General features: G+C 32.2%; 1 protein-coding gene across 1 annotated transcript; it reads left to right on the plus strand.

Moving 5' to 3' along the window:
• The first annotated feature begins 1,096 nt into the window (after positions 1–1,096).
• Positions 1,097–17,042, plus strand: lman1 (lectin, mannose-binding, 1). The gene is given in 14 exon segments (XM_048166345.1): positions 1,097–1,351; positions 2,356–2,510; positions 6,114–6,221; positions 6,925–6,986; positions 7,974–8,073; positions 8,426–8,549; positions 8,821–8,879; positions 9,072–9,204; positions 10,204–10,230; positions 10,233–10,390; positions 10,638–10,708; positions 14,233–14,392; positions 15,964–16,085; positions 16,454–17,042. Coding segments are annotated over 14 exon segments (1,509 nt in total). The 5' UTR covers positions 1,097–1,158; the 3' UTR covers positions 16,491–17,042.
• The last annotated feature ends 972 nt before the right edge of the window (positions 17,043–18,014 follow it).

Here is an 18,014-nt window from a genome sequence, read left to right on the forward strand (position 1 = left end):
TATGCAAGAAATAATAATAATAAAGATGTTATATATTTGACCACTTGTATACCTAAATATTGTGTGTGTGTATAAAAAACTCCATATGTATATATATATATATGAAGTTTTTATAAATAAATATATATACATATATATACAAAACACTGACTATATATATATATATATATATATATATATATATCAGTTTTTTTATGTTTATTTCAGTACTGCAAAATGCTTCATAAAATTTCTATGAATATATTTGGGCAATGTATATTATATATATGCATTTATAATTGAATAAATATGCAAGAAATAATAATAATAAAGATGTTGAGGAGGGATATATATATATATATATATATATATATATATATATATATATATATATATATGAACTTTTTTATACGTATATATTGTGTGTGTAAAAAAAACTTCATATGTATATAAATGAAAACGTGTGTGTGTGTATATATATATATATATATATATATATATATATATATATATATATATATATATATACACACACACACATACACAGTATTCATATACTACACCTTTAAAATGAAATATAAAAACACTGACTATATATATATTTGTACATTTATATTCATATAAAACATATATTTGTGTGTGCATAACATTACGGCATATTATTATATTGTATTATATATCTTATGTTTTACAATAAGTGTAAGTGTAGGCTACTTATTGTAAAACATTTATGTTTATATAACATTATAACATATATATATATATATATATATATATATATATATATATAAAATGTTGCAATGAGCTTTTTTCAGAACTTTTATTAAATGATTTTTACACACACACACACACACACACACACACACACACACACACACACACACACACACACACACATTTTAAAGTCTGTTATCATTTAATAAAAGGTCTGAAAAAAGCTGTTATGTTAATTCATTATAAACTTACAGCGGCAAGAGTAATTCTTAAAATCTTTTTGGCAAATATTTCAGTTACTATGGTAACTTTTTTGTATGCTATGACGTTAAGTACCAAGTCATCAGTGCCTGAGAACGAGGTGTCAATCTAACGCTTCAGCCAATGAGAGAGCGCCCTGTTGGCCCTTCAGCATTTCCAGTCATCCCGCCCCTCTCTGCGCTACGTCAGCATTCAGACTCAAACATGGCGGTACCCATAGCTAAGTTCCTGGCAGCTTATGCCTATTTATTACTAATATCTTTAATTTTTCCGCACGTTTTCGCCGACAACGCTGCTGGGGACTCGCCTCACCGGCGCTTCGAGTATAAATACAGTTTCAAAGGGCCACATCTGACACAGAGTGATGGAAGAATCCCATTCTGGATTCATACTGGGAGTAAGTTTACAGATGGGTGTCTGTATGATCTCTCTCATCCATCTGCATCACTATCTGCCATCTGTCAGCATGTTTAGTCTATGTACGGACATGTAGTTTAAATGCCCTGTGAATGTGAAGTCTATGCGAGAGATTGCATTAATATGAACTGAACCTGAGTAGTGCAAATATTGCATTATTGAATGAATGATGATGATGGATTACATTCCTTGTGCAGGAGTTTCTTGTAATAATGCAAATTATGATATCTGTAACATATCTTAAAGTTAAATAAATATGGCTGCATTTTTAAATCAAATCTTTGCCTCTGTTCTGATATGTTTGGTGCATTGTTAGTTGTTTTTTGTCCTATGTTTTTGTCCTATGATGAAATCAGATACTCTGTTTTACTAAAAGTGTGATTTTTGATCAGTTATCAGTTTCACATGATCATTTTTTATGCATAATCGTGGTGATATTGTTAAAACTATGATTAATAAGTATATGCATGCTGTTTAACAGCTGACATGGCACTAGTTTTACTATAGGGTTAAACAAATCTGTCTCGGCATGTAGGAAGAGCAAAGTTCTGTGTTACAACACTTCCCAAATCTTTCAGATACACCGCCACATATTAGCCAGCAGGAGCGATCATTGCTGTTTATTTGGTCCTCAAATTGAATATTATGGTTTCGGTCAATTTGATCTGTGTAAATGGATTTATGTCAGCAGAAAAGTATGCTGTCAGGGAAGTTTGTACTCATATACTTGGTAGCGTGCCAGATATTACACATGGGCGTGTGATAATGATGAAATTATGTAACACACATCTTTTGCTGTCTCAGATTGCAATGCCCTTACCTAACAGTCTACTAATACTCTAATGAGAGTTGGTTGACCTGCAGTTGCAGAGTTACTTATAGATAGTGGAACAGTGGATCATTAAGATAAAGTGTTACTTTTTTAATAATTTGTGTTAAATCATTTTCTGTCCATTCATTTTGAAATGTCCATGTTTTCACCAGATGCCATCCCTAGTGCGGATCAGATTCGAATCACCCCCTCTCTGCGGAGCCAGAAGGGTTCGGTATGGACAAAAAACCCTGTAAGTTTTGAACATTGGGAAGCTGAAGTGGCATTCCGTGTGTCCGGACGGGGACGAATGGGAGCAGATGGATTGGTAAGAGGGGGGAAAATAATTATCCTTATATTGTGTATGTGAGCCTCATTTCTACATGTTTGGCTATGGGCATTTGTAAACATACAGAAGCACAGACACAAGCTGTTATCGTTATGACTGTGGAGGGTCATGTTGACCCGTTTTAGGGACATGAAAGCCTTGAGCTAGTGTCACAGGTTGAATTCCAGATCTCCGTGAACCTTGTGGAGTCCTGCAGGTAGTGTACTAAAAATTGCTTTAGATTTACACTACAATTTAAAAGTTTAAGGTCAGTAAGATTTTTTTGAGAAAAGTATTATATGCTCACGATTGCTGCATTTATTTGATCAAAAATACAGTAAAAACAGTAATTTTGTAAAATATTACAGTTTAAAATAACTGTTTTCTTTGGAAGCTTGTTTTTTAATTGTGAAGTTTTATCTCACAATTCTGACTTGTTTTCTTGCAATTGCAAGTTTTTATCTCATAATTCAGACTTACAAACCCGCAATTTCTGGCCATTGTAAGAAATAAAGTTTTAGTTGTGAGAACTAAAATCTCAGTTGTAAGAAATAAAGTTGCAATTCTGAGAAATAGTTGCAACTGTGAGAAATGGTCACAATTGTGAAAAAATAAAGTCGCAGTTGTGAGAAATTGTCACAATTCTGACTTTGTCTCACAATTGCAAGTTTGTTGCAATTCTGATTTTTTTTTTTTTTACTCAGAATATTGAGAAATAAAGTCGCAATGCTGAGAAATAGTTGCAATTCTGATTTTTGTCTCTCAATTGCAAATTTATGTCTCGCAATTCTGAATTTTTTCTCACAATTCTGAGATAAAAAGTCTGAATTGCAAGATATAAACTTATAAAATGATGTTGACTGTCCTTGCTTTTTTTAACTATTCTGCTAATTGCTAGAAATAAAGTCGCAATTGTGAGAAATAGTCACATTCTGAAAATTGTCTCACAATATATATGTTTGTCGCAATTCTGAATTTTTTTCTTAGAATTGTGAGAAATAAAGTCGCAATTGTGAGAAATAGTCACAATTGTGAGAAATAGTCGCAATTGTGAGAAATAAAATCGCAATTGTGAGAAATAAAGTCGCAATTGTGAGAAATAAAGTCGCAATTGTAAGAAATAATAGTCACAAATTCTGAAAATTGTCTCACAATATATATAAGTTTGTCGCAATTCTGAATTTTTTTTCTTAGAATTGTGAGAAATAAAGTCGCAATGCTGAGAAATAGTTGCAACTGTGAGAAATGGTCACAATTGTGAAAAAATAAAGTCGCAGTTGTGAGAAATTGTCACAATTCTGACTTTGTCTCACAATTGCAAGTTTGTTGCAATTCTGATTTTTTTTTTTTTACTCAGAATATTGAGAAATAAAGTTGCAATGCTGAGAAATAGTTGCAATTCTGATTTTTGTCTCTCAATTGCAAATTTATGTCTCGCAATTCTGAATTTTTTCTCACAATTCTGAGATAAAAAGTCTGAATTGCAAGATATAAACTTATAAAATGATGTTGACTGTCCTTGCTTTTTTTAACTATTCTGCTAATTGCTAGAAATAAAGTCGCAATTGTGAGAAATAGTCACATTCTGAAAATTGTCTCACAATATATATGTTTGTCGCAATTCTGAATTTTTTTCTTAGAATTGTGAGAAATAAAGTCGCAATTGTGAGAAATAGTCACAATTGTGAGAAATAGTCGCAATTGTGAGAAATAAAATCGCAATTGTGAGAAATAAAGTCGCAATTGTGAGAAATAAAGTCGCAATTGTAAGAAATAATAGTCACAAATTCTGAAAATTGTCTCACAATATATATAAGTTTGTCGCAATTCTGAATTTTTTTTCTTAGAATTGTGAGAAATAAAGTCGCAATGCTGAGAAATAGTTGCAATTCTGATTTTTGTCTCAATTGCAAATTTATGTCTTGCAACTCTGAATTTTTTCTCACAATTCTGAGATAAAAAGTCTGAATTGCAAGATATAAACGTATAAAATGATGTTGACTGTCCTTGCTTTTTTTAACTATTCTGCTAATTGCGAGAAATAGTTGCAACTGTGAGAAATAGTTGCAATTGTGAGAAATAGTTGCAACTATGAGAAATAGTCACAAATTCTGAAAATTGTCTCACAATATATATAAGTTTATCGCAATTCTGAATTTTTTTCTTAGAACTGTGAGAAATAAAGTCGCAATTGTGAGAAATAATAGTCACAAATTCTGAAAATTGTCTCACAATATATAGAAGTTTGTGACGCAATTCTGATTTTTTTTCTTAGAACTGCGAGAAATAGTCGCAATTGTGAGAAATAAAGTCATAACTGAGAAATAAAGTCGCAATTCTGATTTTTGTCTCTCAGTTGCAAATTTATCTCGCAAATCTGAATTTTTTTCTTAGAACTGTGAGAAATAAAGTCGCAATTGTGAGAAATAAAGTCGCAATTGTGAGAAATAAAGTCGCAATTGTGAGAAGTAGTCATAACTGTGAGAAATAAAGTCGCAATTCTGATTTTTGTCTCTCAATTGCAAATTTATGTCTCGCAATTCTGAATTTTTTCGTACAATTCTGAGATATAAAGTCTGAATTGTGAGATATACTGTAAACTTATATATAAAATTATATGTTGACTGTCCTTGCTTTTTTTTTTAACTATTCTGCTTTTTGATAATATAAACAATGTTGTTCAAAATTTGTTGTGGACTACATTACACCAGTGCACGCAAAGGCGATTACACAAACAAAACCTTAATAACTGACGTGTAAAGGAGGGGAGATCAGGGAAAACATGAAGTTTCTTTATGTTGTCACTAAAGCTGGAGGGCAGTGTGGGTACTTCCTGTGAAGTCATATCTAGAGATCAGAAGATCACAGAGAATTGGTGGTTGGATCTTTTTACTTTTGGCCCTGCAACCGCATAGAAATGCTCCAACAGCCACTCAGAACACCTGCATAGTCACGCCCGGGCAACCACCCAGAACACCCTAGCATTGTGTCAGCAGGTTTGCATGGACAAACAATAGTCTCATTTTGTTCATAAAATGTAAAATCTAGTTTTATGTTACTATGCTTTTCACAAATTGTAGGTTTCACTATGTTGTAAATTCTCAGTATCTTGTGATTTTGAGACTTTGTCATCTCAGTCCTTGAATGTCACACATTTTCACTTCCTTTGCTCCCTGGTCATATGAACTAATTTCATGCTGCTGCATTCCTGGGTGCTACAGCCTTGACTTAATATATGATTTCCTTTATTTGTTAGCAGTCATGAGGTTCAGATTTTTCGTCTTATCGCAGGGACTTCTTTTTGCACAGAAAAAATCATTTGATCTGAAAAAGCATCCACAGGTCATCCTTTATAAATTCAGGAACTTTGCTCAACATTCGCAGTGTAGAGGGAGTAATTATAGTGTAGTGTTGTACAAGTAACATGTGCTTTCATTGAATTGTCCCACAGTCCAGTGGAGCAGACCACACTGATCTCAAGCACCACTTACCAAATTACCCAAGCTGTGTGTGTGTGTGTGTGTGTGTGTGTGTGTGTGTGTGTGTGTGTGTGTGTGTGTGTGTGTGTGTGTGTGTGTGTGTGTGTGTGTGTGTGTCCTGTAGGCCATATGGTTCACGGCCGGTCAAGGTCTGGAGGGTCCTGTGTACGGGGCTGCTGATCAGTGGAACGGCGTGGGAATATTCTTTGACTCTTTTGATAATGATGGGAAGGTGAATGCACATTTTTGCATTTTAAATAATATTTTTAAATGTGTTTATGTTTAAGTTATTTAAAATTAACATTTTTATAATTGTGAAATATTTTTGCCATTAGCTGTATCATTTATTAAAAATGTGTATATATATATATATATATATATATATATATATATATATATATATATATATATATATATATATATATATATATATATATATATATATATATATATATATATATATATATATATATATATATATATATATATATATATGGCACTTTTTGTCTACTAAATGCTTTACTCTTCTTCCTCAATAAAGTGTTTAACATCTTGGGGCTTTTCTTAGCAAATGTTAATATTTGATTAATCAGCATATTGTATAATAAGTTGTTTTTTTTTTTTGGTTTTTTTTTTTCATTGTTTGGCAGCTTTGGAATTGATTATAATTAGTAGTTTATTGAAAAATATTATTTTTAACACTAGTTTGTGTCAGTAAAATGCCCCCGTTAATGTTTGTTTTGTAGCGATGTGCATTTTTCAGTCAAAACATCTTAAGGTAGAGGTAAATATATATATGTTATCAAAGGATTATGTTAATGTGCTTAGCTTTTGCCTCAGGAACAAACACTAAAGCACCTCAGTAGACTTGTTTTGTGTCTCCTCTGTACTAAATAAGGATTATGTCTCTCTCTTCTGTGACCTTGCTATTGTAGAAAAACAACCCGGCTGTCCTGGTGGTGGGTAACAATGGGAAACTTGTTTATGACCATCAAAAGTAAGTAAACATATCCTCCTTGCTGACATCAGCGCTCTCATTTTTACAACTCAAAGGAGATTAGGAAATATGATTATTTATGAGAGAGAGAGTCTAATCCTCTGTCTGTCTTAATCTGAGTGCAGTTACAGTGAAAGCATTAAATTAGATCTGTGAGCCAGCGGGGGAGAGTTGTCAGCAGCATATGTGCTAGACTGCGTCAAAAATACCCATAGTCCTTCATATTATCAGCGGGAGACACTATAGGCAAAAAAAGTTTTTTCATGCAACTGTCAATTTTGAGATTTTGCACTTTTTGGCTTTTCATAAAGTGTTTTTTCGGACTGCTGGAAAGAAAACAACCAAAATACACTTAAGTTTATCTTTTATAGCACTTTATCTATTTGCGTCTGTAGATTTCAGTATCTTTAAAGACCGTTTTCTCAAAATGAGTTTTTCTCCTGCTCTGAGTCAGAAATCTCCACTTCAGCAGAACTTTGCATACATGAAACTTTACCGTTTTTATTCCTATCTATATTATATTATGAAGGTTTTTATTGAGGGGTTTGTTGATATATAATTTGCCTGATTTTATACAGCATTTTATACCAAAAAAATGGTGAAAATTTATTTTATTCTGGCTGTTGACTGTCAAAAAAAAAAATTAAACAAGAATTTTGAACCTGACTTCATCCAATATTTAGAACTTTGTTCTAGAAATGTATGCAAATTAGCGCATATTAAATTAGATAACACTTAATTTGCATATTTAAACATAACATTTTAGAAAACTTGTAATACAAAAAATGTTTGCAATTTATGTAATCAATCAACTGGGGAAGTAAGGTGATATCTATTAGTTTTTTTTTTTTACCCTATTCACCTGGGGTGTCTCTCCTTATATTTTATGAAAATTAAAAAAGAAACCTTGGCCAAAACTTGTTGACATGGAAAAGGAAACTTGTTGTTGTCGTCTTATGTATTTAATAAATCACATTTTTCCTCCAGTGATGGTACAACACAGGCTCTGGGTACATGTCTTAGAGACTTCAGAAACAAACCTTACCCTGTACGTGCCAAAATCGTCTACTACAAGCAAACTTTATCGGTAGGTCAAGTTTATATCATCATATAACCGATAAAAAGTTTCAAAGTAGGTTAATATTAAAGAACTGGCTGTAATTAGACCTTTTGAGCCTGATCATTTGGTAAAAGCTTTTGTGATAAATGTGTCTTTCGGTGAGTCTTGAATTGTAAATGTACATCAAAACAATAGATCCATGTACAACTGACAGTAGTTAATCTGACCTCTAGGGAAACTGTTTCACTATTTAACAGTCATCTCAATATCATCTCGGTGCAATTTAGCTAAATTCATCTTAAAGATTGTTAGGGAAATTTACATGAAAATGTGAAATTTCCAAGCTATAATAATGTCTGAATATTCTCAATGGTTTCAGGTTTTCATCAATAATGGCTTCACTCCTGATAAAGACGATTATGAGTTCTGCACCAGAGTTGAAAACATGATCATTCCTGAGACTGGTTATTTTGGCATCTCTGCAGCCACCGGAGGACTTGCAGGTATTTGTGCATATCCAAATCCAGAGTTTTCTCTCTTCCGATTCAAGGTCTGATGTTGTCTCCTGTTACCCTCCAACTGGATCAAAATTGAACCAACAAAGAAAAATGGCTTTCATTCAACCATTAAGTCATATGAAAGTAATCTAATGAATGGTTTATAGCCAGTTCTACAGCAGGTTCTGTCGAAGAAGCCGTTTGAAACTTTAAAACGTGTTTAGTGTTGCTAGTGGCACTGAAATTACACACTATATGGCTACATTTCTTTCAACAGATGACCATGACGTGCTGTCATTTTTGCTGTTTAGACTTACCGAGCCTGGGCAGAATCTGGTATGCATTTTTCCTCCCAACACATTCGCGTACACACATTTAAGTATGAATAAGTACGAAGAATCGGCCATACTTATTTCATAAGTGTCTACCTCTTACTCCGTTCCTCTTGTTCATTATAATTGGAGTATGCGTAAGTGTGTCTATGTGCGTGAGTGTGTTTGAATGTGTGTTTTGTGTCTTTCTATAAAGCCTCCCCCAGAAAAAGAGATTCCCAAAGAAGAGAAGGACAAGTACCAGGAGGAATTTGAGAATTTCCAACAAGAGCTGGACAAAAGGAAAGAGGAGTTTCAGAAAGAGCACCCTGATGTCCAGGGGCAGCCCAGTGAGTTGCTCTCATTCTGTCTGAAGTTTTGACCTCAGATTCACATTCAGCTTTGAGTTTTCATGATGTTTATAGTTAATAGAAATGCCCTGGAAACATTAAAGGGTTAGTTCACCCAAAAATGAAAATTCTGTCATTAATTACTCACCCTCATGCCGTTCCACACCCGTAAGACCTTCGTTAATCTCCGGAACACAAATTAAGATATTTTTTCCATGATGATGGAATAAAACAATATAAAATGTAATTGTGACTTTTTCCCCCTCACAATTTCTTTTTTTCTTGCAATTGTTTGTTTATATCTCTCAATTCTGACTTTATAACTCGCTATTGCAAACTCTCAATTATAAAGTCAGAATTGCATAATATAAACTTGCAATTGTGAGAACAACATTTGCAATTGTGAGGGGAAAAAAAGTCAGAATTGCGAGGAAAAAGTAAAAATTTAGTTTTTTTTTTTTTTTTCCAGAATTTTGTGGTATAAACACTCCATTGCTAGTACTAAATTGCAAATTGCGAGATATAAACCCGCAATTGCGAGGAAAAAGTAAAAATTTAGTTTATCGAGTTTATCTCTTTTTTTTTTTTTTTTTTTTTTTTTTTTTCAGAATTTTGCAGTATAAACACTCCATTGCAAGTACTAAATTGCAAATTGCGGGATATAAACCCACAATTGTGAGGGGAAAAAAAGTCAGAATTGTGATAAAAAGTTGCAATTACCTTTTTTTTTTTTTTTTCAATGAAAAAAGCTTCCATATAGATCTGATTGGATGATTTAGATTTGATTGTTAAACTTTATTTATTTGTAAAATATTATAATTTTATTTTATTAGTCACTTTTTTCTGTCTTTTTAGGTGCAACATTTTTTACTAAACCATGCTGTCTTTTTTTTAATGCTTGTTTATTCACAAATGTATTAATTTTAACTTACTGAGTTGTTTAAAAATGAAAATCCATATTTGTAGAAAAACATCTGTTCAATGTTTCTCTTCTGGCAGTTGAGGACCTGTTTGAAAGCGTTAACGACCGGAAATCCGTCAGGTGTTTGAGGGGCAGAATCGAATCCACCTGGAAATCAAGCAGTTGAATCGGCAGCTGGCCATGATTCTGGATGAACAACGCCGTTATGTGTCAGTCATCACAGAGGAGATCACCAAACGCACCTCACAAGCACAGTCAGGACAGGTAGGACATGACAAATGCATTTGATTTTACCAGCACTGGACACTCTTACATTGACAAGATTATTATATTGAATGCCATGTCGTCATCTCAGATTCAATCAAAATCCTTCATAAGATGTAATGACTTGAAATTGTAAATCAACCATACATTTTTAGTGCTTCACGAACTGAACATTACAGCAATTTATCAAATTTATGTTCTAACCTGTCTTTGAGCCTAACTAATAGTTTAGTTGCTTTTTTTTTAGGCTCCCGCTCATGAAATGGACACCATTATTAATTCACAACAGGAGGTTCTGAGAAACCTTAATGAAGTAAGGTAAGTCGCCAAGGACAATATTGTTCTCTTTTCACAAAACAAGACTGGAATATTACTGTATTTTTCATAAAATAAGTCACATAAGACATCAAAATTGCATTTTTGAGAGGAAAAAAAAAAAATTGTATAAGTAGCATTTTATTACATTCAAAAATAATGTAAATACTGGTAAATAAAACAAAACATTTACAAATATTATAAACGCATATTCTAGTTCCCCTTACTCCATAACAAATCCTTTCAATTTAATGATGTTTCGAACAGAGCAGAAATGGGGGAAAAAAATATAAAACAAACAAGTAATAGTGGCATTTGTTATAAACGTCAAGCTTAAATGAATTTATTTAAAGTGAAACTGAATCCACCGGCTACACTAATAAACTTGGGCTCATGTACCTCTCTCATTCGGCACAAATGCAAAATTTGTTTTGTTTGCTTGATGTTAATTTCATTTATAAATCGCTTTGGAATATAAGTAACAGCAAGTTTCAGATTGGAAAAAAATACGGAAAATATGATGTAATCCAGAAAATTCCTAGCCAATAAAGTCGCATACAATCTCTGAGTAAAACAACTACTTGGAGGCCTTTACATGCCTTTGCAAAAGACTGAACATCGCAGCAGATTAGGTTTTGTCTGTTAACTTTCTGTTTGTTGTGTTTTAACATAAAGATCTAAAGATGTTCGTTGTTTAATCCAGATTAAATACATTTGTTTGTTATTCTGTTTTGGCCTCTGTAATGTCAGCATTGTTTTTTTGTTGTGTTAGCGGACAGTCGTTTGTTTTTCTCCAGGTGTTTTTTTTAAGGAAGGTGTAGATGAACAAGGATTAAAACACAAAGACAAAATCAAACAATAAGGCTTTAGGATTAGACCAAAATACAGCATTTAAAGCTGTGCAAGTAGAGGATTAGCCCACAAAAGACTGTTTTTACAACTCTTTAACTCAGATGTGACCAAACTATAATGATTGATAAACCGATTTTTAGAACAACACTTACCGATGGTTTTGTTGTTTGGGATTTAAGAGATTTGTTTGTAACGGATGCATTCAGATTAAGATTTTGTTGCAGACGTACATTGTTTTTAATCTCTTAATAACCCAATTACATGTACTTTTATTAAAACAGAATTTTACAACAGCAGGAAAATGGTTACTTTATTATTAATTTATAATAGGTTACTCTATCCATTTATGCCATCTTTTCTGTCAACAAGATTACGTTTGATTCGAATCTATCATTTTTCAAGACATGCAATTTGCTATTTTTTGCATGCTGTTTAGTCCATATGCAAATATTGCTATTAGCAAAGACATAATATAGCAGTCTTCATCAAAAGGGCAACATTGAGGACACGTTGTCGTCCTATTGTCGGAAAGACATTGAAAAGATCAGTAATCTGTGTCGATTGTTCATTTAGGCTAATCCTATTGGTGCGCATTTAAACAGCATTTGGTCCGCAACAAGCAAATGCTCAGTTGATCGAATTCATTTTATAGATTATGCACATATTAAGATCTTGACCTTTTCTTTTTTTATCATAATTTCATTTTACTCATCTTAGCCCAACGAAATTACATATCCGAGGGGGAAAAAACGGCTTCTTCCGACATGTAGGTCATTTGAAGTGGATAAAGATTACTGGGAGATTCTAAATGTTCACTTTTTTGCCTCAAGGGAGATTTATGTCTAATTATTTTTTCCCCCCCTTAAGAAACAAATTTGATTTTGTTTAGGCTCCTTATGGGCCTCTTTTTGATGGATTATATGCAAATCTTTAAATATATCCATCATACAACAGCAAATACATGGTCTGCTTCTGATTGCTTTCTTGTCTTTGTAATTCCCCAAGGAGTCTGTACTTATGACTTACCAAACGTTTTCATTTTGTCCATCCCCTCATATTTTTTATCCTAGTAATCATCTTAGAATTTTGAAGACGATATCCGAAGAAATGGGGTTCAGGCACAGGATAATACGTGATCAGTAAAAAAAATGCAAGTTAAGCAGAGAAATTATCTTAAACTTGAATATGTGTTCCTCATTAAAAGGTTAAACTGTATGCTGCTCTTTTTTTATGTGCAGACCTCAGGTTTGACCTTGTTTTGATTAAAAATTTCACTATATATTATTAGAAATTCTGACAATAAATTTCAAATTTAATTTAATTCCTTTTTTTTTTCAGAGTATTATAAAACCAAAAAAGTTTATTTGTTTATTTATCATCCAATGTATTCTATATATATATTTTGATCTAAGATTTGTATAATACTCCATCTTTAATGACCATTTATAGCCGAATGAAAGTGTCCCCCTGAGGAAGGCTGTGGCATGACCCGAATGGGTATTTCTTAATCATCTGAAATATGTTTAAGAAAGGAGCCATGTTTTTTAGGAAGATTAATTTAGCAATCATTCCTGCTTGCGTTGCATGGTAATTTCATTTTTTCTATGAGGCTGAAGGATAAATGGCCTTTTGGGAGAGTTAAGAGGAGGCTTAAAAGATTAGATTGGGACAATTCACTGTAATATTAAGATTTTCTTGGCCGAAGACCTTGGGCGCAGAAGTCATTTGCCAGTGTAATCAGGGATTTTTCTCCAGCATTTTTTGCATGCAGTGCTCTCAAGTTACCACTAGAGGTGAGAGAACGACTCACAAATTTTATACCAGCCAGAGCTGAACTGTAATTGTATATGATACAGTTTGATTTGTTGTTCATTGAGACATGAGGGAGTTGAAATATAAACCAAGTTCAAATTATTTGTATTTTTATTTTATTCCAATGGTTATTTTATAACCATTTTGTTGGTGAATATTTTTTCTCATGGTCATGTAAAACTTTGAAATATCTGTGAATTTATTAAAATAGTATTTTCCATGTCTGGAAAAGATATCGAAATGTGATGTCATTTGGGAAATATGCTCAGAAATATGAATAATCCATTGAAACGCGTTCAAATGTCAGAATGTTGTTTGTCATTTTGGAGACATTTATATACTAATAAGTATAATCATTTAAGTCTATAAGTTCCAAGGATTGGTATGTGACATGCTGCAATTTTTTAATACTTTGAGTGAAGACAGGAAATGCAAATCATCTTTTTGCAGTCATCATGTCAACAATAGAGCAATAATGCCATGAAATCCAGAAAACACGAGCTTTGTCTTAAGAATCAGATCAGATATTCGAAGCTTAAAGCTGTTTTATGCATTTTAAACTCAGATTAAGTCTTGTGACACTGTGTCTCAGAGGAATTGATTGTTTGATACGATCCTCTTGTATGACATACTGTTTTCTTGTACGTAAACAGGCAGAAAATTAGTTAAACTTCCTCTTAAAGCCTTAATGTTGAACCATCTGGCATGCATAATCTTTGAAAATGTTCAACTTTTTTTTTTTTCTTCTTGAATAATTAATAGTATTTCATATGGTGTCTGACTCAGATTCATGAATGTTTTTTTCAAAACATGAGGGCAAATGAAGCATTGCGCTAATGTTGTTTTAATGTTGCGGTTTGTAGAAACTCATTGTCAGGCTCACTGAAGCAGTTGGCGGTGGGTCAACAGCAGGGTAACGCAGGCGGACTCGGATCGTACGAGACAGTCCAGCACTTCAATGACATCAAGGAGCATTTGCATGTCGTCAAGAGGAACATTGAACACATAATTCAGAAAAATGTGGTGAGTTCACAATAAAGCAGCATTTCTGATATGGATAATATATCTTATAGCTCGGTGTGTGTGTGTGGCATAGCTGATAAATAGTGCACAGTTGGATTTCTGTTCAAAGTCATAGTTCATATTTCTGTTCATCGTTTGACTAGAAAATGTCTGCTGAATGTATAAATGGAAGCTTTTTTTAACCATCTAGTGTTATACTTGTCAGGGTTAAACATAAATGTGTTACTTGAATAAAAAACTTTAACTAAACTAAACTAAAATAAAATAAAATAAAATAAAATAAAATAAAAACTTAATTTTTTTTCAACTACTTGCCAAAGCAGCATTTCTCATTTTTATTTAGTTTAACCTGGAGCTCTTTGCGTGTCGGTCAAAAATGACCGAAATTTTTTTTTTTTTTTTTTTTTTTCTCAGTGAAATGAATGTACCCTGTTTTAGTTCAATAATGTTTTTTATTTATATTTTGTATTGTTTAGGTGATTTTATCGTACAAATATATATATATATATATATATATATATATATATATATATATATATATATATATATATATATATATATATATATATATATATATATATATATATGCGCAGTAGTTATAATCCATTTATTCACTTTTTGATCATAGACCTGAAAATGAAATTTCCAACTTTAACTCCAAAATTTTGAATGCAGACTTAATTTTCATCTCTTTTCAAAGATGTCACTTTGCAAATTATTGCTGAAGTGAAAAGTTTCTAAAAAGTTACAGAATTTTATGTTTATTATGAAAAATGCACAAAAACACTATTTTCAGTTTTTATATGATGTATATATTTTCAAAAACACATTTTACTCTAAAACTGCAAGAAAATCAAAGCCATAAATCTAAACAAGTTGCCTCAAGTTGTTCTAAATTTGAGCTTAATATCTCAAAAAATTAGCTTTCAGTAAGAATTTATTTGGGTGCAGTACCAGTAGTTTCCAATAGATGAAATTCGTCTCCCATTCATTTCCAATGCTGTCATTTTTGACTGCAAGGAGCACAAGTGTGATTTTTTTTTTTTTTTTTTTTTTTTCAAATAGCAAGTGTCAGTACCTTTACCAAGTTTAGAAACAATTTTAAAGAAGAAGAAGGAAAAAAAAATAAAAAATTTGGGGCGGCAAAAATGACAAAAGAGTACCATAGGGCTAACTTGTACTAAAATAACTACAACTGAAACTAAGAATAAACTAAATAAAAAAATTTAAAATTGAAAATGACAAAGACACAACAAAATTACTAAAACTTTAAAGTTAAAAATTAAAACAAAATATCAAAATGAAAACTAATTCAGAATATTAATAACTAATAATATTAATCCATAATATTAAATAAACAATAATAGCATCTCAATGATGCTAAAATTATGTTATATGTTATATGTTATATGTTATATGTTATATGTTATGTTCCAGTCATTTACCGATCCCTCCTCCATTTCACCATAGTTTCTGTCTCCTCTTAAATTATCTGTTCAGATTCAATAAAAATGCCAAAAAAGAGGCAACAACCAATTATTATTTTTTTTTTTTATGGTCACATTACTTAGAATCCTGCAGAAAAGGCGAAATGTCCTGAAGTTCCTCCATTACCCTCCTGCCTCTCTACCACACACTTTCTGGTCTTCATCGTCATTCAGTCCCTCCTCTTCTTCGGCTACGTTATGTACAAGTGAGTGAATGTATATGTTACAGTGTCCATGCAAAGCTACAAAAAGGTGTGTAAATGGTGGTGTAAAAGAGTTTTGTTCTTATCTGGGTGCTTCCTACAATGGTTTGGTAGTTAAAACACTGAAATCTCACCCAGTGTCTTTGAATTAAATATTCTCTTGTTCACATAATTAAAAATCAAGACAGAAATTAATCAAGACAGACATTTTGTATGGAAGGAAGAAAAATTAGGACTATTTTTCAGGCATTGCAAAAGATTTTTGAATTGAAAAGTCATTGAACGCTTGAAGGACTGAAAACAATCTGTATTTACTTGCATTTAATGCTTGCTGTCTCTCTCTCTCTGTTTTTGTTCCTGTCATCTACCAGGAGTCAACAGGAAGCGGCAGCTAAGAAGTTTTTTTGATGATTCGTAGCTCTTGATAAACACAGCACAACATGTAAATTGTCCATTTTTGTTAATTTCCAGTTTGTTTGTTTTCTGTTTGCAAACTGTAAATTATTATACTTGAAAACTTAAGTATTTTGTTTGAGATTTTTTTTTAATTCTTAATTTTTAATTTGATCAGAGTTGTACAGGGTTTGAATGACTGCTCTTTTCCAAGTGTGCGTGACATTTTCAATGGAAGATTACTGAATATGATGTAATATATTCTTTAGAGGTCTGACATTATATTTACTGTTCAATTCTGGTCCAGGAATCATTTCAAGAACTCAGTCGCTGTCCCAGGAACGTTCTGAACTGTGGTAACTGAAATCATTTCAATAAGATTGAGTATTTTAACACATTCCCTTTGGTATTACCTTTACAATAAGGCAGATTTTTTCCTCCACAAGTGTTAAAGCTTTATTGTATTGGCAAAAGCAAGAACCCAAAGGTTGTGAATGTGTTATTTGAATCTTTATAAAACAAAAATGTTTTTCTTCTCAAACAATTTACATAAAACAAATCAAATGACCTTTTGTGTTGTCTCATTTTGTCAACATACATTTAGTCATAATCTTGCCAAAGATTATATGTTCTCATAGGACATTTCTGCCTGTTACAAGAATATATTGTAATAATTCACTGCTCAGTGTAGATGGAAGCTTTGAGCTCCTGGATGCAGATGTAACTCTGTGTGACAGGGACGGCCTCATGCAGGGGATTATGTAAGGAACCCAGCCGTGAGCCATAGTGCTGCTCTATAGAAGCTTCTATGACCCGGGCCATCGTTAGGGATTAGATCAGAGACAGAGGGCTTTAACACACTTTCTCCACCTTTATTCAGCTCCAATCATCACAAACAACTGATTGCTTGTTGGTTTAAAGTCTTTCTGTCAATAGTGAGAAAAAGGAAAAGGAGCGATTACAATCCAGTCCTTTTTAGGTTGAAAAACAACCTAAAAAGCATTTTGTTATGGGAAATGTTAGAAATGTAGCTTACTTGTAAGTTTTTTTGTTGTTGTTGTTGTTGTTGTTTTTTATAATATTAGATTTATTGTTTTATTTTTTATTATTTTTTGTTTTTATATTACAGTACAGTCCAAAAGTTTGGAACCACTAAGATTTTTAATGTTTTTAAAAGAAGTTTCGTCTGCTCACTAAGGCTACATTTATTTAATTAAAAATACAGTAAAAAAAACAGTAATATTGTGAAATATTATTACAATTTAAAATAACTGTGTACTATTTGAATATATTTGACAAAGTAATTTATTCCTGTGATGGCAAAGCTGAATTTTTAGCATCATTACTCCAGTCTTCAGTGTCACATGATCCTTCAGAAATCATTGTAATATGCTGATCTGCTGCTCAAGAAACATTTAATGTGTACAATTGTACAAAATATTTGTGTACAATATTTTTTTTCAGGATTATTTGATGAAGAGAAAGTTCAAAAGAACAGTGTTTATCTTTAATCTAATCTTTTGTAACATTATAAATGTC

The sequence above is a fragment of the Megalobrama amblycephala genome, linkage group LG18, assembly GCF_018812025.1.
Source record: "Megalobrama amblycephala isolate DHTTF-2021 linkage group LG18, ASM1881202v1, whole genome shotgun sequence".
NCBI lineage: Eukaryota > Metazoa > Chordata > Actinopteri > Cypriniformes > Xenocyprididae > Megalobrama > Megalobrama amblycephala.